The sequence below is a fragment of the Monopterus albus genome, unplaced genomic scaffold (genome assembly GCF_001952655.1).
Source record: "Monopterus albus unplaced genomic scaffold, M_albus_1.0 scaffold357.1, whole genome shotgun sequence".
NCBI classification, from domain to species: domain Eukaryota; kingdom Metazoa; phylum Chordata; class Actinopteri; order Synbranchiformes; family Synbranchidae; genus Monopterus; species Monopterus albus.
This window is the reverse complement of record NW_018128237.1, coordinates 56,485-75,999: the sequence shown is the minus strand read 5'-3', so window position 1 is coordinate 75,999 and position 19,515 is coordinate 56,485. Positions and strand designations below refer to the sequence as shown.

At 41.1% G+C, this 19,515-nt stretch overlaps 2 protein-coding genes across 3 annotated transcripts in view; both read right to left on the bottom strand.

Moving 5' to 3' along the window:
* The window catches only part of rhpn1 (rhophilin, Rho GTPase binding protein 1), a 14,776-nt gene extending 4,201 nt beyond the window's left edge, over window positions 1-10,575 (bottom strand). The window contains 10 exon segments of the mRNA XM_020625528.1: window positions 79-270; window positions 465-652; window positions 1,428-1,594; window positions 2,380-2,504; window positions 2,684-2,761; window positions 3,591-3,666; window positions 4,300-4,428; window positions 8,122-8,237; window positions 8,507-8,600; window positions 10,496-10,575. Coding sequence (XP_020481184.1) covers window positions 79-270; window positions 465-652; window positions 1,428-1,594; window positions 2,380-2,504; window positions 2,684-2,761; window positions 3,591-3,666; window positions 4,300-4,428; window positions 8,122-8,237; window positions 8,507-8,600; window positions 10,496-10,545 — 1,215 coding nt within the window. The 5' untranslated portion in view covers window positions 10,546-10,575.
* Window positions 10,576-13,955: 3,380 nt separating this feature from the next.
* On the bottom strand, window positions 13,956-18,722 carry LOC109975027 (uncharacterized). Of its 2 annotated transcripts, XM_020625542.1 has the most exons (4): window positions 18,566-18,722; window positions 18,131-18,464; window positions 16,844-16,897; window positions 13,956-14,868 (listed from the first exon to the last, which is right to left on the bottom strand). In XM_020625542.1, exons 2-4 carry the CDS (start codon window positions 18,363-18,365, stop codon window positions 14,636-14,638), a joined length of 522 nt encoding a protein of 173 aa, XP_020481198.1. In that variant the 5' UTR covers window positions 18,366-18,464; window positions 18,566-18,722; the 3' UTR covers window positions 13,956-14,635. The 2 variants fall into 2 exon arrangements, with proteins under 2 accessions (XP_020481198.1, XP_020481197.1); XM_020625541.1 differs by having other exon boundaries at window positions 18,131-18,722.
* Between the last annotated feature and the right edge of the window lie 793 nt (window positions 18,723-19,515).

Below are 19,515 nucleotides of genomic sequence, written 5' to 3'. Positions count from 1 at the left end.
AATCTTCAGGTATGTGTAGATGCACAAAGAATTCTCTTGAGTAAACCTAGTCCAAGGGTAAGCCATGAGGTTGCCTGCTGAGTGTAATAAAATGACTTGTGTGTTTCACTTACAGGTCTGGTCACAGAGTGCTGCAGCAGCGTAGAAGTGTGAGAGTGCACGGAAGTGTTCAGATTTGACCTGGATCATGGATGCCCATGAGAACGGCACATAGTCTTTCATCAGAGGCTGCGTCATGGCCTGCTGCACTAACAGGTACATGTCTGACACCTACAGGACACACATGCGCATAGAGGGTGAGAATCACAGGGTGTCAACAGGAACCATAGCCAACTTTTAACATGTTGTCAATGTATTGTTTACATGTTAACGTGTACTTTACACATTGACAACACGCAAACGACGTGATTGCAGGTGTAAATTACACACTGGCTTTCCACAGAACCAGAGATGTGTGCACTCACCCGTGCAGCCTCTTGTGCCAGGCAGAGCTGGGAGGCAAAGTCTGTGTCCTGAGTGGTGAGTGTGACACGCTCAAACACGCACTCCTGCACCTGGGCCATCATCAGCCGAACCAACATGCAGAGTGACGGACCACTCATGTCCAGGCTCGGTGCGTTGAAGAAATTCTCCTTAAGGTAGTTAAATGCACCTAAACACAGAGGAACATGGTTATAGATGTAGAATATCATACAGTAAGTTATGTCAAATGCAAAACAATTATACAATAATGTAATAAAACGAGACAGTAAAGAGAGATGATTGTTTGGCAAAGTAACTGTTAACTGCTAGAAAATGAATCAACAATTTAGATTTTTTTTTTTTCCCCAAGCAAAATATGAAGCATTCTATGGTTCTAGCCTCTCTTTTTATATCATTATACAGCCATAAATTAATACATATAAACATTACATGAACTACATACCACTGCAGCTATGCACAACACAAAAAGAACAGCTCGACAGTCACACTAGTAGATAACGTTAACCCGAGCATGTCATAAGTTGTAAGATTCCTTAAATAAACTAATATTTCAAACTGGCTAGAGCTCCAAACAGATGCTGACAGAAGCTAGTTATAAGCTAGCTACACCAGTGTTATCACGTCTCTAACTTCACTGACCTTTTAATAAAACACTTCTTTGATTCTGAACTTGACACACTAAGACCCCTGCAGAGAAGACCCCCTCACATCGGTCTCTTTCAGTGCTACTAAGTTCTCTAGTCTTACTGCTGTCAATTTGCTGGGAGTCCCCAAAAAACTCCCAGAATGCAGCGTACTGTTTACTCCCTACTCATTGTGAAATAGGACATTTGTGTAAAACTGTGCTTTTTTTATGTTTGGATACTCTAATTGTGCAGTCTGACAAAAACAAGTGAGCAAAGCTGTCAAAACATTCAGGTGTGTGTCGTGTGTTGTCTCAGTACCTGCAGCTTGCTGGAGGGCATCTATAGCTCGGTCTATGCCAGCTGTAGCAGAGCGGTCCTGCCGTGCTCCAATCTGTGTGTACAGAGCACCAATGTTGAACAACACACTTCCTTTCTCAAAGGCCAGTGCACGCTGACACGACGGGACGCCTGTCAGAGAGTCATACCTGAGGAACATGTAAAGAGGGATGAAATTACACTGGGATCTGTGTGTAAAAAGGGCAACACTTCACTCATCACAGCACGATCTGTGTGTAAAAAGGGCAACACTTCCTGAACTCATCATAGCAGTGGAAAGACATTCAAATTAAGGCTGAAACTCTGGTGAAGCACAGCGATGACAACAAAAATCGGACCCTGTCTACACTGTATTTGTCACAGTGAAAGTCTGATTTTGTTAATGTGTCTAATAAAGCTCACAGTATCAAACCAGCACTGCGCTTTAAGAAATTTGAGGCTGTGCTTTTTGTCTTAATACAAATTAGGGGTGTAACAATGCATTGTGGAACGATGTGAACTGAAATGTGACTGTTGTAAATCTGAAAATGGATTGCAATATCAAGTCAGGACTCCCGTGTAATTTATGTTAACTAGAGGGGGCAATTACTGTTGGAGCTTCACTAATGCACTTTTGTGAACTTGTTTAACATCGTTTCTCTCTGATACAAAAATAAAGATCAGGGTGTGACGCCTCATGGCCTGTGAGTTTCCTGTTAAACTGACATTCAGTAGCTGCTTCTGTGAATTCATCATCTCAACCTGACCAATCACAGAACTGCCCCTGTAATAAAACAGTGGAGTGTTTCACAAAATGCAACTGTTACTAAGTGTAACAGACTGCTGATGTTACACTTTCTCTACATATTAACTTCTCTCTATATATGGGCCAAACTACAGGTTTTGCAAATGTAATAACCCACAGCTTATAAATGGACAAGTGCTCATGTCCTACCAATGGAAGTGCACACCCAGGTTCCTGTGAGGAAGGAAGAAGCGCTGGTCCAGGTAGTACAGCTGGTTGTAGTACTCCATCAGCAGCTCCAGACCAGCCTGGTTACGACTGGGAGTACACATGGCCTGGCCCAAAGACAAGAAATAAATATACTCCTGTTATCAGTTTCCTATTTTCAAGTTTTTTCTATTTATGTAAATCGCTTTTCTACTTCTGACAGGAGGTGCACAGATTTTCTACAAACAGTTCAATAAAAACAGATGTAACACAGAACCAGAATGTTGTACGAGTCTACTTTACTAACCTGTCTGAGCTCCATAAGCTCTTTGATCTCCTTGTCATAGAGCGAGCCGTCCTCTCTGTAGCGCTCATAGATGAAGTCCTGCAAGGGGAGACACACAATGATAAATCTGTTTCACAGCAGCTAAAAGCCTTTGTATGCAGGTACTAATTTTATGTTATTTGAAACAAACTACTGAGGAATTTATGCAGCTACAAACTCAATCAATAGCTTTAGAAAACTAAGACGAAAGATACCAGTGTAGGAAAAAAAAGGCTGCTTGAGCTTTTGTGTTGGCCTATGTGATTTATCACATCAAGTTTAAATTTATTCACTAGATTTAACCACGTAAAACAATTGGTTTTCTTTTTGTGTAAGTAGCTGATCAAGGTGGATTTGTTGGGTTTTTCCTTTATAACAATAATAATAAGTAAGGTCTAGACTTTTGTTTTGATTTGGTGCTATACAAATAAAATTTAACTGCTTTCACAGCATAAACTGTGAAATCAAGCTCTGGCACATAAAGGTAGTTTTCATAAGCAGCATTAATGATATAACTTTTTATAATTGTTCACTCAATTAAAAGAAGGAAAAAACTTTATCTGTCCACAGTCTGAAACGAGCATCAAAGCTGAAACAGTGTTAGGATAAGAATAAGGATAATCACCTTTATTGGCCAAGTATGTTACACACAAGGGATTTGTTTCCGGTACAGAACCGATGGCAGCCATCTGCGGCGCCACTTCAACCGATGGCTCTAACCATCAGACATATGGACTGCAGGCACCGAGATTCGAACCTTGTTTGTAAGTTAAGCCCAATAATTGTCCTTTACCTAATTCAAATATTTGATATCACATGATTCACCGTTTCACTTAGACTCGTACATTTTTCAGATACATGAGATGAAGGAGGCAGATGCTGTGCTCACCTGGATAGAAACAGTGAAGTCCACCTCTTTGGTTTCTTTCAGGCCAAGTGGGATCAGGGGAACGCTGACAGCATCACTGTGAACAGAAATAAATACAGTACATGTGTGCATGCGTGTACACACATTGTACAGGTTCCAGCCATGATCAAGTCAATATTGCCATCTGCTTGTGTTCAAACCCAGCTGCTCACGGCTCCACTGTGCTAATAAGCAAAGCTTCTGTAAAGCTGAGCATTAACCCTTACAGCCCTGACACCCCCGCAGTCACAAACACACACACACACACGCACGCCAGGGGGTCACTAATAATCAGGGGATTTATCCCTCCCATGAGCCAAGGCTGCACAGGGGGAAAATCTGGCGGTGACATACTGCACACACAAACATGTATGTTGATTCTTCTATACTAGTGAGAACCCTCAGTGACCTAATTCAAATACAGTAACCTCAAGTGAAACCTAATTCTAACATCTTAGTTTTTAGTCTTAATAACCCTCTAACAGTCATTTGAACAATTGAGAACCAGACAAAAAGTTGTAATTTTACAAAGATGATAGAAGTACAAGAGCACATACACACAGTATAAACAGAAAACTGTAACAGATGCTTGTTTTCGTCCATTATACCGTAATCCTCATCAAACTGACAAGTGTGACCTGGAATGCATGGGGCAAAATAAATGAGCCATGATTTGTGTGTGTCTGTCGACCTGTCAGGCTGGTAGACCTCCATGTTGCTGTTGAGGTCCTCCAGCTCTTCTTTGAGCAGCTGCAGGTTAGAGTTGACAAAGCTGAGCTCCAGAGCCACCATCTCCTTGACCTTGTTGTTGGTTGTCGCCCTGCAGAACAAAACACACACATCAGATCACAGCCATGAACAAAACTCAAAGTCAGCATGCTACCAACTTAAAAAGGCAAATCACTGTTTTTGCCATTGAGCAGAAGATAGTTCAGTCACCAACATGACAGACACGCCGACCTCTGAAACCAAAAAACTAGCTCTCTAATCAGGCCAGAAACTAAGCTCTACAGTAAACTCAATGTGCAGCCCCTCATTTGCTCCTATTGGCATTGCTGCTTTAGCTTCAGTTCTTGTATTAACCAACCAGAAAGTGTTGTAGTCCGCACTCAAAAAATTCAACACCAGTTAAGAGCTTAGCTATTAAAACAACACTGTGGTTACTGCAGAAACTGTAATACTGTCACAATAACACATACACAAATCAGGAAGCAATGCTATGCTTGAATGAGATTACAGCATGTCAACATTACAATTATTATTAATATAATAGAAAGCATTATATTAGTGCTTTGATTATTAATTGGCTAATCAGTAGATCAACAGAAAAGTCAGACGTGTGGATTTATCAAGTGAAATGGGCAACAATCACTATTTTGTGACAAAATAAAAGTCTGCTGATTTAAAAATCAGAGATTAATAGATAATAATTCATCTCAGCCCTGAATCATAACAGCTCTAATGTCATATCATCATTTCTGACAGAAATTCAGGGACTGAAACAAAAAACAGTCCTCCCTTTGATGCTTTATGTACACGTCAGGTACCGGTTATGCAGCTCTCCTCCACTACTTTGTTTTTTGTCGCTAAGGGTTGCTGATTGAATGTGAAAATGAAAAAAGAATAGCTTTGAATTTGATAATACACTCAAATATCTGATATTTGTGTAGTAAAAAATTTGCCATCATTCAGCTAAACCTTAATTAGCACTGTACTTGGACTTCGTGTGTGTGTCCAGACATCACAGAAAAACACTTGTGGGTGTTAATCTGAATTAATGCACCTAAGTAAATCTTGCAGAAACCAAAACTGCACTAAGCAGTGGACTTTTCTTTTACAAGAGGCCTGTATTTAATTTATGCAGCCCCCTCTCTTCATTCAGCCCAAGACCCTCCCCTCTACCTCCAAACACTGGGGAGGGTCTCAGTGCTGAGCAAAGCCAGCTCGCACTGCTGTGGGGGCGAAGATCAACAACACACTGAGCTCTTGGAAACCTGAGGTGTCACTGGATTACCATGGTGACTGATGATATAGTTGTGGCGTAAGAAATCCCCTTAATTATGCAACCATTAAAATTCACTGATAATGAAACAACTGAGCTGTGTGAGTCTAAAGCACAAACGGGGAACGTACAAGGTCAAGAGGACTCCAGAAATCTGTGATTAGGAAAGAAGATGGCTGCAAAACAGCACTGACTTAGGAAGAAATAATACACATAAATAGACAAAAATGTCATCTTTGGTTAAGAAAAACACATGACCAACCTTGGCTCAAACAGCAGCTGAAACTCAGCTTTGAGCTTCTTATAAATAATTTTAATCTGTTCAGTCAGACCACATTACCTTTTCTTTATCTGTCATTCCATTTCTGTCTCTCTCAGACACACACACACACACACACACCTCTATCTAGAACAGAGCCAAGGGCAATCTGATTAGTCAGCTTTTAATGGGCTGCCAAATACCCCCTTCACACACACACACACACACACACACACACACACACACACCACACTCTGCAGCTTTAGGGCCAGAAATATGACCATTTCACTCAGTGAGTAAACTGACTAAAAGACAAGGAGTATCAGAGAAGCTGACAAGTCCTGTCAATAATATCATACATAACTACATGAGGGAAGAGCAGGATTTAACCACTGTCCAACACCCCCCACGGCACACAACATGACGTCTTCAACGGCCAATCACAAGCCCTAATGAGTTAAAACCCCTCGTTTATCTGTAATTAGTATCTTGACCTCCCATCACCTCCCACCCACCAGCACTCACACCATGACCTAGTTCCACAGAAGGTTCACAGTGAGTGAAATGAGAGCGAGATGTGTTGTATGTGCACAGACTCTTCTAGTTGACTTGAAAAGGGGAGGACAGAATAAAAAAGGTCTGACGGTGCCAGACAAATAAGTGGGGGATGAGCTTTTCAGGGCTCTGCTGGGAATCTCTGCATGGGAGCAGGACTGGAGGCGGACACAAAGCCTGCTGATTACAGGCCGGCAGGCCATGTGGTGGTCCTCTTTGTCTCTGTGACCAGCTAGCCCAATAGAAAGGGTAGGAGCACTTGTTTTATTCTGCCATAAACTGAGTCATCACCTTTTAGGATAACTGGCTGAATCTAGTCAAACATGTATGTGGGGTAAAATAACTGTAAATGTCAGAAATTGGTCAATATATGCTCATCATAGTTTCCTTAAAGCTAACACAATTTCTTCAAATTATTGTCTACCCAACAGTTCCTTATCACATAAAAACAGTAAATTATCACTTTTAAAAAGCTAGAACAAGGTAATGTTTGAGTATTGTGCTTTCTGGCTACTGACTGATCAGTTTATCAAACGATCATTTCAGCTCGTTTTATACATTTGTTAACTAAATAACTTCAAATCCAGTCAGACAAAAGAATCAATTAGCTGTAGCTGAATACATCCTGGGATAATAGTGAGGGGTGCCCTTGGTTGTCTTTTAATTAGAGATAGTTAGTGTTGTGTTGAGCTTATTAGATTCTGTTTTACTGCTTCTCTTTGCTTTAATTAAATGGCTCCCCCTTCTACTCCCAAGTTGAATCTCTATGAGGGACTGGCAGCAAGTTTTACACAGTGGGCTATTCATGTTGTAAATGTTCTCAAAACTGTTGCATCAAAAGTGTTAATCAAAGGTATGCACATATACTGTACATTAAATGCATACCTTCAGCCTCCGCAGTCATCTAATAGATAATAACCACACAGAGCCTGAGAAAGAGTTAAAAAGAAAAAAGTGGGATAAAGCAAAGGCAGAGAAGCTAGAGAGGATTAAGATGATACTAACGTTATCAGAGAAAACATTGTGATGTTCTGCCACCGCTTCATTTTTTACTCCCATAATTTCTTTACCAATGAAACTCTTGTGTGCTGTGTGAATGACAGCTGCCTAAAGACACAAAGCCAAGACAGTTCATTTGAGTCATTTGCCCTGCTGTGGAAGTGGATACACAAACGTACATCACATAAAGCACACAAACATGCATGTTCACACAGTGACACAAACAGAGCCTTAAAACTGGGCAGTGCTGATGTGTGTATTTAGGAGGGCAGTGATCTCTGACCTCTTCCCACCACTGGACGCAATGTACAGAGTCAACACATGAACAAAGAGCAACTAACATGCAACACAGCATCACTATTACAACCTGGTCTAGGAGAATGTTTTCCCTTTCAAATCAAAATGCCATCAACAAAGGATGCAACTTACAACATTATACAGAGTAACTTCACTCACAAAACCTGGTGATGCAGAGATGCAACCTCATTTCAAAACAGCCCCTCGACAGATGCCACTACTCAGAAACATTTTAACATTCTTATGCTATCTGACTGTGACTTCACAAATTAAAAATCTCATTTTATCTAGATTTTAGTCTTGATATCCAAGCCATGCAACTAACTGTAATCAACTGTATCAGGAAAATGGCTACTACCCCTACAAGCAATTAGGAAACATGGCTCATCCCAGAACCTTACCTGAACAGGTTCTCTGCTCCGGCTCTCATGCGCATCTCTTTGTTGATCTGCTGGTTGATGCAGGCACGTCTGTGCTGCAGTTTACTGCGCTGAGTCTGGGCAAAAGGATCACAGCCCTGATGGAGAAAGGGAAGAAACAAAGATTCAGTGACAGAAAAAGTTGTTAATGCTGACCCAAATATACATCAGTCCTCCTTTAATTTTGCAGGCAACTGTTCAAGAGTTAAGACTTTAAACGTCTTCTACCTAATGTCTTTTCAGCCTACAGGGTCTAATAAAACTCAAAACTGACGCCACAAACAAGCAAATTAGAATGATCAGATCTCAACCAAAATGAAAAACTATGTAGGTTATGTGTGTGTGTGTGTGTGTGTGTGTGTGTCACCTTGCGGATGCTCCCACTGTGGCTGCCCTCTGAGGGTAACGTTAAGGGCATATCTTCCTCTGAGACACTGTCTGACAAGGACATCTCAAACTCTCTGAGGACAGCAATTAATATCAACATATTTTACTCAAAAGCGTCACTGTTTAGACGTACCTACCATACACCACCCTCTGATTTTAAAAAGTATGGAATAAACAGCTCTCACGCAGACAATACTAAACTAAAAAGGTACGTTAAATTATTGTACATTAGCTAACGAGTTGCTGTTACTTGCCTTGTGGCAAGCTCCTCCATCGTGAAGCAAAAACGCCGGTGGCCAAAACGTCCCTACATTTCTCACAACTGGGTATAATTCCACATAAACACAAATCTCTAAGGAACGGCCAAGAGTAAACAAAAAACTTTTTGCTCCTCAAAACAGTCCGAGCGTCAGCTCACTACGTTACGCTAGTTACCTACTCCTCCTCCTCAGCTCGTTTTTTTCTGGCTTGAGTGCAACTGCAAGACCATATTCATCGAGGCGGGCCGCGAAAGTAGAAGCTGGCCAAACGCGTTGCAGTATGTATGAGCGACAGGAGCTGTAACAAATCACACGGTAGACTAAGACAGCACGGCGCCCTGATAATGACCAATCACAGGATGCTCTAGGCGTCCCCTCAACCTAGCGGACCGTTACTATGGCAACGTCAGGGCTGTGGCTCGTGTGTGGGCTCCGAGAAAATGGAAGAGGTACCGACTCCCGACGGGCCGAAAACATCGTGAAAATAAATAATTAGTCTTAATTGAATTTAACGCGTTCGTTTATTGTTGTTATTTCTATAACATAATATCATTAGTAGCAGAAGTATTTAATTGTTGTTTTGTTGTTTTTACAGCTGTAAATCATCTGCAGGGCTTGAAAAGTTTTAAAAAGCACTGACTTCAGTTTCCTATAACTGACTAAGAGGATGTGTTTTATAGTTATGAAAATACTTTTTTTTCTTTTAAAAACTTGTTTAATACCACAGAAGATCATATAGTTTATTAAGTTACCGGTTTCACAAAAAATGAAAGATATGAAAATCAGCAGAGATGATATAGCCAAAAATTATTTGTCAAGGCCATTAATTTATAGACTTTTTCAATTTAGTCTCACCTGATCAGTTAGATTGAGAAGAATTCTTACTAATATGGTTAATTATTCTCTACGTCGACCTAAATTTGGATAAACAGTAGAATATTGATAAATATATTGTTAAAAAATAACCAACTTATTCTTGGTCCTCTTATAAATTTGACATGCCATTGGTGTGGAATAATGGTAATGGAGATTTAAGCTTGACGTTCATCTTACAACAGGAACATTCCTTACGAGTCTCCTAACACTATATAAAATGTACACGTTGCTAAAAGACAGCTAGCACCTCACTTGCTACAGTTTATCTCCGTAAGCAAAGCTAGCTTTAGCATAAATAAAAATGTTTAGAAGATTATACTTCAGCAATCTTCAAAATCCAGTGGGTAGCAGCCATAGACCCGATAACAAATTACAGCCACTGTCGAGTTTGGATCAAGATGTCAGTTGTTACCTTTGCAGATCTGTGGCTCATAATTAAAGCTGTGAGACCTCTGGTGTTCATGCTAACGGCGGACTTGTAGCTAGCCTTAGTAGCCCCGGGCTAACTCAGTGGGGGTGAAGGGAATAGGAAAATGGAAATATCTTTCCTTGTCTCAAAAAGAGACTTTATTTAGCCTTGTCTCGTGGAACATAATATCCGGCCTCTTGTGCTTGCTATACTGCACTACAAACGTATCTAGATGCTTTTTAGCTAACTACTGTAACTTTTTCACCCTCAGTAGTAGCCTACATTACGGCACTGACTGTTTCCCATATCACAAATAGTTAATTAAAGGGGAGGCCTGACCAGTAACACCATTGAAACCATCCACTCATGTCTGTGGCAACTGATGAACTCAGTGATTCTGCTAACCAGCGGAAGTGCGGCTTACCCCAGACAGAAGCACCGGAAGTTGTTCGACGTCACGTGAGAAGGTCCCATGCTGATAAATGTAGTGAAGTAAAAAGTATAGCATTAGCTTCTGTGGTAAAGTATGAACTGTGAAATGGAAAAAAATAACCTGAAATGGGAAAACGCAGATAACTTAAAACTAGCACAGAACTTGATAACTTTCCTTCACTGTTACTTTGACATCTTCCTCTGACAATGAACATATACAGTACATCACTAACAGTGGACATTTTTCTGCACTATTTTGACTTTCAGGTACGTTTTGATCTGGATACTTCCTCCACCACTGCTAACAGCTCACACGTGTCAAGAAAAAACACATTCCTTTGCTCATCAAAACACGTAATGAACAAATAATCTCTGCTTTTAAATATATTATATTTATATTATATTCTATAAATGTTTATATTATATTTTGGGTATTCTGTATAAATGTTTTTATTATATTTTGGGTATTCTGGCGTTTGGCCACACGAGGGCACTGTTTTACAGTAAATAGCTCATCGTGTTTCTCTATTATGTTTAAACACATTTATCATTTTTGATACACAGTTTGCAGGTTTAATGTTACAGCATATTGAATTATTACAATTTCTGTGCAAGATGTGGAAAAGTGAATATTAAGCACCAATTACTAAAATCTTAACTGCTCATTTTCCTCTTCCTCTAAAACACAACTTACAGCAGTTTGCTCTAAAGGTTACAGACAGATTTAATGGATGAAAACATTTCATGTTCACACTAGAGAATCAAACATTTGCTGTTGTCACTACCACAATATAAGCCTATGTGACATTTTGAAATAATCAATCACTCTGTGTTCTCTCTTTCAGCACAAACAATGAGAACGACCTGCTAAAACTCTTCTCAAAGTCAAGTAGGATTAATTTTTACAAGGCTAGAAACTGTTACAATAGAACTGATGCTGGACCATTTGATGATCTTTTAACTGAAATGTACAGTAAAAGAAGAGGACTATGTACAGAGATGTTGACAATTTAGTTTTGATATTTGTAATAGTTTATGGGCAACATGGCATCATGGAAAGTGGCAGTCAATAAAGTATCATTCTCCAAACATAATTCATTTAATCTGAATATATTTGCATTTAATACATCTGGACATTGCACCAAAAAGGACTCTAGTCTGTGCTACTGGGTTTCATCGAAATTAGTAACAAATTCAAGTGGCTTCCAGTTGGCAGAGACCCTAACTCACTGATATTTGTATTATGCATGTGCCACAATTTAAGCTAAAAAAATTGATGATTTTTTTCTAAATGCAGCTTTATTGATGTCAGAGTCGCCAGCCCACGGGATACTTAGAACTCTTTCTTTTTTTTTGACTTTACCCTCAGCTCTGAGAAAAAGCTTTCTACCATTCGGCTCTAGGTTACAACCTTCAACTAACACCACTCACTTACAGAGAATGAAGCAGCTGAGGTGGTACTAGGTCTCACGGAGCGAGCAGGCTGTAGACTGCTAGGACAGATGGTTACCTGGCTGGGCAGCTCATTTCATTGGATCTTGTGTCAGGCACATCTTTAAATAAAGTGACAGCTGACAGGAAACAATCACACTCAGCAGTGTTTGTAACACACTAGAATTAGTCCTGAGAATACAGGAAGGCAGAAGTACTTCAGCCTGAGGAGGTGCTTTGGTCTGAAATTTAGACTGTTTAGTTGCATGTCAGATTAATGACATCCTGTGCTGGACATTCTCCTCTAGGGGCTAACATGTTCACATTGACAACACTTTTATCTTGCTAACGTTTAGCAGGTATAATATTTACCATGTTCACCTTCTTAGCTCAGCATGTTAGCATGTCCTTTTTCTGGTGTAGTATTATACATGAGCGCTGTGATACTAGTATTTCAATTGCATCTTCACAGCAGTTGGTCACTGCACTGAAGAACTGACTGGAAACTGTTGAGAGAAGGGTTGATGTATGAAGAACACAGTGTAACATCCTCAAGGTTGCGTTACAGCATTTTCATCTGTGGATTTTGCAGTTTTACAATAAAACGTTCAAGCTGTGCATCAGTGGTTTTCTCCCCTGTGCTGTGATATATAGAAATGTCAGTTTAACGCTTTACTGCTTCAGGAGGACTCAGTTGACAATAACATTTATATTCTGCTGTCCCTTTGAACTACACAGACATTTTAAACTACCCTTCACTGTTACTGTGAATTTTAATTCAAGGCCAACAAAACTATTATCATAAAGTCATGTCTTAAATTTTAAATAAACCACATTTATTAAAACTGTACCATTTTGTTTGTACATAGAATTTCCATGAGCAATACTTTTTGTCAGTGAATCTTATGAAATGACCAAAACCAACAATAAACTATAATGTCCTGTGTGTGTATTATAGCCTGACGTCTCTCCTCCCTCTGGGCCACAGAGCCCCGCTGTGTCCGGGAACCACTGAAAACACCAACGAGCGCCCTGCTGCTGCACCGAGTGACATGTTTCCTCATCACCATGAACACACACTGGAGCTTGTTCTGACACACACACACCCTTCTGCTTCCACTAATACTGGCTAGAGACCAAATGTGGATTCATCCGCTGTTGAAAATAGCTCCCAACATATGCACAGTTAGATCCTGTTTGAAGAAGATTTGTTAAAAACGATAGCATCTGGTTCTTTTAGTAAATTACTTTTAAAAATGAAAATATATATTTGTGAATTGTTTTCTGAGCCACCAGCAGGGTAGCACAGATATGCTTTAGGCTTTCAGTCGAAAGCCCAGGAAAAAGTTGATGCGTGGACACTGAGTTAACTTTTTTTTGTCAAGCTATGGTTGAGAGAGAAGACATTCAAAGTAAACGATGGAATTATTAGACGCTTGAAAGAAAAAACGGACTGGCAGCATCAAAGAGGTGACAAAAATAAGATTTTTTGCAGAGTGAGATTAATTTCACATCTGGAAAATATCCACTGCTGTGGAGTTCACCACCAGGTTATTATACTGACTTTAGAACCACTAACTTCAAATTCCAGTTCATCATATTTCACCCAGTTACATGTGAATGTCTGTGATCAGAGAAGAAGTTTTAAAGTATAGTTCTTGACTACAAGACACAAATCCTACTGTATCTCCAAGTCTAACTCCACAACTGTTCAGCACATCTTCCCAGCTTCCACAGTTTACAGCAGGTGTGTGTGCAGTGTCGTGATCACAGCATGCACAGAAAAATAAGCCCCATAGGTGTCTCAGCAGCAGTACATAGCCCTTATCAATGAGGTATAAAGTCTAATGAAAGTCTGGCAAAAGAATATTAAACACTTGAAGAAGCAATGAAAACTTTTTGCTTTAGAGGTGATGCCATGTTTAGACGCTGAACCAGAAAGGTGGATCCTGCTAAATCAGAAACGCTCAACGGCAGAAATAACAGAGATTTTTGTTTTTACAGAACAACAATGGCTTTCATACTTTTATACTCGATTTTTTTGCAGTCAGGTGTAACCAGAGGTCTTAAAGGTGATTTAGCACTTTAGTTCACATCAACCTAATAACAAAACACTTTTAATATTGCGTAGTGAACTTACATCCCAGTAATCACAGCATCACTACACAAAAAAGGAGACGTGTCATTCTTCATATCAATTTAGCAGTTATTACAATAGACACTTTACAAGTCTCACAGCATCAAGGAAAATAAAAAAACTGGTGATGTGACTGAACTGAAGTGTTTGCTAGTTGAAATATTAAATATGTACTGACCTACCTGTGATGTATATTTCAAGTGATTACATATTGTCTGTTGTTATAGTGAACTGCAGGCCTCATCTTAACAGTGATATTTTCACATTAAAGGCTTAAGGGGCCACTTGAAAAACAGGGCAGTCCACTGAGGGCAAAGTTTTTTAAAAAGCTTTTTTCCTCTCTGACTGCTTGCAGACAGGAGTCCAGTCAGATACAGACGCCAGCGTCTGATGCCACCAGTGGTCCAGCACAGTTTAAAATCCCACCTGGCCCACTGTCACCTGCAGGTGAGGAAACAGTGGATAGAGCTTCCATTCATGACACACTTGTGTATCCACTTGAACAAAAAATGCAAGCATATACCCAGCTTAATTTTCCTCTCAGGGCAGGTTCCCAGCTCAGAGTTAAGTCCCAGAGTGAGTGTCTGGGGGTCGCTGCTGTAGCGTCTCTTCTACACTGATCACTATCTCCTCTGGTCTGCTGGAGCTCAGGCAGTTACTGTGGTTCAGGGATATGCAGGTCATTTCCACCGGCCGGGGCCTCTCACCCATCTCGCTCACCTCGTTTACATTGTTGGTGATGCAGTTGATCTCAGTCTTGTTCCGACTGGTAACTCGATGAGCGCCAAGAGCCCACTCTGAAGAGAGACGGGGGAAGAACAGTGGTGTTACTCTGGAAGTCACTGCAGAGGGAGGTCACTGTGTCAGTCAAAGAAACAGAGATTTGCAGCTAGATGTGGAAAGTAACTCAGCAAATGTAAATATCGGTAAATATCTTCAGTGTAAACTATGGTTTCTAAGGGATTATCAACAGCTCAGCTCTACAGAGCTCTTTAGCCTCCTTGTTTTGGTTAAAGTGCACATTTCATAGTTTAGTCAAGGATGAACAAACTGACTTTGGATAGAAGCACGAGTCACCAGCAGACTTACAGTCATACAGTACATTTGATTGCTTACAGATGCAAGTCTTAAAAAGTGACTGTAAGGTAAATATAACAGAATGTGTATGTGAAAGTAAGCAGCAGGTCCATTGAAGTGTGATCATAAAGCCATATACACCACAGGATATGAGATAATGGAGTCAGTGCTTTCAAAATACAGATTCTGGGAGACTTTTCCATGACCCATTTCCACCAGAATTAAAACTCAAACATTACACTCAAAAGTATGATCATGATGCTGCCACTGGGTGTATAAACAGCTCTTTGCTAACACAAGACCCGACTTTATCATGGGCTATCTTAGAGTTGGAAGGTATTCTAAGATGGTCCTTGGTCACACAGGTCCAGGTTTGTCTACAGGTCAAAGGCCACTGCTTTAGATTCTGGAAGAAATTTGTCTCTCATCCAAAAGCTCAGAAAAAGTAAATATATAGAAGTGAAGATCCAGTTGAGTGTGACTTTTCAGGCTGCCACATGAAGGGCCAACAGTTCAATTAAATGGTTTTAACATTTAAGGTTATGATTCTTTGCTTTAGTGTTTCCATTCAGATGACTCGAATTTCCTCCAACGGAGCTTTTTTTTACTGTAGCCATTTTTCTTTTCTTTTACTGTCCCTCTTTTGCCCCTTTTCCTTCCTTACTTTTTCCTTGTTTCCTTGTGCTCACTTTTGATGCAGTCCCCCTCTAACACTTTATTACTTTTTAAACTGCAAGGATGTCACAGGCAGGACTGAGGGGTGTTTCCATTTCCACCACTGTCACTTTCTGACAGATTTTCACACCTCAGGGAAGGCAAAGTATGAAGTGTGACCATATACATGCTGGAACATTTACTCACAGGGCAAAAACAAGCAAGCTGAATATTTAAACCGTGCACAGAACAAAGCTGCAAACTTCACCTGACAAAATGTTTTGATGGGCTCAGTCTCTGTAATTCCATTAGAGGCAAAGCTCCATAAAATTGTTTCTGGGGGAGACGTCTGCAGCACAGTGGCCCCCCTCATGGGTGTTGGAGCCCTTTTGGAATTGGGACACATCAATCATTGTTCTGTCAGATGAAGAGCTGAGATTAAGGCTGACAGTCGTGAGTGTGACGAGCACACAGAAGGCAAAACGGGATTCTACAGACCCACTGGTTAAATCCCCCATCAAATGGTGCAGGGGATACTAAATTGACTTTGTGCAGAAAGGACGCACCATCAAATACATATTAAACATTTGATTATACCACCTTTTTTATTATTTGATGGCATGCGTTTTTCTTTGTAGAAAATGAGACAATGCTGGGGAAATTATTCTGCGTGCAGTTTAATGAAGATTTTTCCCTTTTTTTTTTTAAATATACGGGCCATAACACGACAGGCTGTTTTACTTTTTGATGCTGCAGTGTGTCAGGAGAGTGAAGCATCCTGCTTTGACCAGGAGACTCGACAGTGTCCTCCAGTTGCAAAACAGGCATCCTCCACATTTACACCCCAGCAAAGTGCCCAGGAGCCCAGACATGGTGCCGTCTGTGTGTTAGTGCAAATGTATATGTGTGAGTTTTCATATGAAGGTGGGAGGGTCAGGTGAGGGGAAGGCAGGCAGACTGACCAGAGGAGCAGAAAGCTCAGGGCATTTCTGTGGCCAAGCTAAGTGCTGCAGACTGTGACTCGTGAGTGTTGTTCTTTACCTGGTTCACTGGTTTCACCGCTGTCACCTTCGGTCACAATCGACCTGCTTCCACCTATATGCAGTGAGCAAGAGAACATGCATGAGACGCCACACATAGACTCCCTCTGTGTCACATGAGATGATAAAGACAGAGCAGGAAAGCAGATTCACAAATCATTTGAACACAAGTAAATGGTGTGATAATCCCCAGCAGTGGTATACTGTCTAAAATGGCTTGTCATATGTCAAACCTCGTAGCAGTTGGTTTGTCAGCGTCAAAATGTCTGATGCATCCAAATCCAAAACTTTCATTGATATACCAACCCAACCAAGTTGTTGTCCTAATCCAAAAATGTGCGCCAATGCCAACAAATGCCAAGGTGTGAAATATTTAGTGCTGTAATTCCAAATTTTGTTGTAGCACCTCAGTTTGGTAGAACATTCCCCTAGATTTGAATGATAAAAATTCAAGGGGTGACTCTTTAAAAACTTTACTTATGACAACAGCTGAATTATGAAAACAACATATATCACAACTATTCACTTGTGACCCCTGGTGGCCGAGGGCCCTCTGCGTTCCCCTCAGAAGCACCTTAGCCTTAAATCACCTTATGCGATAAGCTGACTATCAAGTCAGGTCAGCACAATGAGAAGACACTGTGTCCTAAAAAATAACCTCATTATTTCATTCATTCATTATGTATTACTCACAGGAAGCGCTTCAAAAATAACTGCCAACGTCCTCCCCATTTCTCTTACAGACACTTGCTGAAAGTGTAGTTTGTCAGGATGTCCCCTTCACAAGGTCACCGGCTGATAGCAGAGCAGTGCTACTGGACATCTGCATTACTTTTTTTTCAGAGGGACAGCAAAATACTCTCTGATGTTTACCAGCTACATCCATCAAATAAATATCATTGCATAACCTACTCAATTAATAAATAATGTCTGTTGCTGTTTCAGAAAAGCTTTGTTCATATATTTATTAAGATGTTTGGAACCTGTGTTTGTTCACAGAGCACTTTTATGGAAACAGTGACTCAAAGTGAGCTCCAGGAAAGACCCTTGAATGGCGTTTGTGGAGTCCAAATACAAAGTTAGAACAAGGTCAGTTTACTAATATTTAACTACAAGTCACTCCAGTGTAATGGTGTATCATATGATTAATTAACTGTTCCAATCAAAGAACTGATGGAACTTTTAGAACCTGTACTTCACAGCAACTCCCGTTCTTTCAGTGCTCCTTTAGCAATCCCAGGGGGGGTGTACACGCGCACACACAAGCACGCACATCGGGGTCACATACCCACAAAGTCGTTAACCACATCTTTGACCAGGTGCCCAACTATCGCGTATGCCACAGCCACCACCACCAGCGCTGCCATGACCAGGTAGAGCACCGCTTTTGGCAGCGGGATGGAGTCCCGCGCAGGCGTCCGGTAGTCCGTGTACAGCAGGTCACTCTCCGAGTAAGAGGACTGAAATATGTGCTCCATGCCCGAGGTATGGTTGGAGTTGAGAGGCGGCTTGCTCGCGCTCATGGCGCCGTCAGGCTGCAGAGCTGTCACCACAGTGGTGGTCACAGCCTCCGCTTTGTCGATGTCGACCAACCCTGCAGTTTTATTGATCAGTGGCAAAATCTGAGACAAGAAATAGCTCCAGTCCTTTATGGCACTCGTGTTGCATAAAAACATTGTTTCTACCGTATAATCACTACAAAGAGGTCTGGGTGTAGACTCACCACGGCGAGGACAGCGCAACTACAGACACTCTCCAAACCGGTCGTCCTTGAAGCGACAGATAGTGGTTTTACTATCCAGCAGGCTCCCGCAGATGCCAAAGCCGCCGTCCAACAGGAGCTCCTCGGCGCCTCCGAAAACTTACCCAGCTTTCAGTGAGGAACGCACAGCGCGTCATGCTTTGACGGACGTGGCGGCGTTTACGCACAAATAAATAAGAAACTTTCTGTGTCTAATCTTTGGTTTATCTCCAAAAGTTAAAAGTATATATACAGTAGCAGAGTACACTAGCCTACAATAATGTCCAAATAAAGAAACGTGACAGAAAATGTGCCAGGGTTTCGCTTACGACCTCACATCGTGTAGATTTTGGTTTAAGAAGCAAGGAATCTGTGGCTGTAGAGCTGCCACATGCTGAGAAGATCATGATAAGTACAGACTACATTCTGCGGCCTGCTCCAGGAGAAGGCAGCACACAGAGAGAGGACAGTCGGGCCAACCTGCAGGAGTCACGATGCTCCCACCGCTGCTCGGAGGTGTCCGCAGCTGAACTGAGGCACGGTGGGAGAACCTGGGAGACACTTCGTCCTTCCTGTTGACCTCAGATGGGGCGATGCTCTCCAGACCCCGCAGCCTGAGGTGGGTTCATGTCTTTACTGCTCCCCAGTCTGGTGTATCAAACCTCACTGATGTAGTCAAATCCAATGATGACTGTTGACATGATTTACGGAACCCAGTGGAGAAAGCTGAGGGACATCGGACAACTTCCAATACAGCTCAGTTTGAATAAGATCAGTCTGATTAGGAACTATCACTAAAGTTAATACTAAACAAACACAAATGTAAATTTAATTAAAAATAGCACAAACTAGAAAGTGCAGGATTGAGTAAAGAGCAAAATACATCAAATATTTACCCACCAAATGAATCTAGATAACTAAAATAACCAAAC

Bases quoted from the DNA above. Each gene is read 5' to 3' on its own strand.
- LOC109975027 (XM_020625541.1), bottom strand. From the start codon at position 18,518: ATGTTTTTATGCAACACGAGTGCCATAAAGGACTGGAGCTATTTCTTG. The intron at 16,898-18,130 runs GTATGTGACCCC...CACTGCATATAG, and splicing joins TGTGGTTAACGACTTTGTGG to GTGGAAGCAGGTCGATTGTG. The intron at 14,869-16,843 runs GTAAAGAACAAC...GTCTCTCTTCAG, and splicing joins CGGTGAAACCAGTGAACCAG to AGTGGGCTCTTGGCGCTCAT.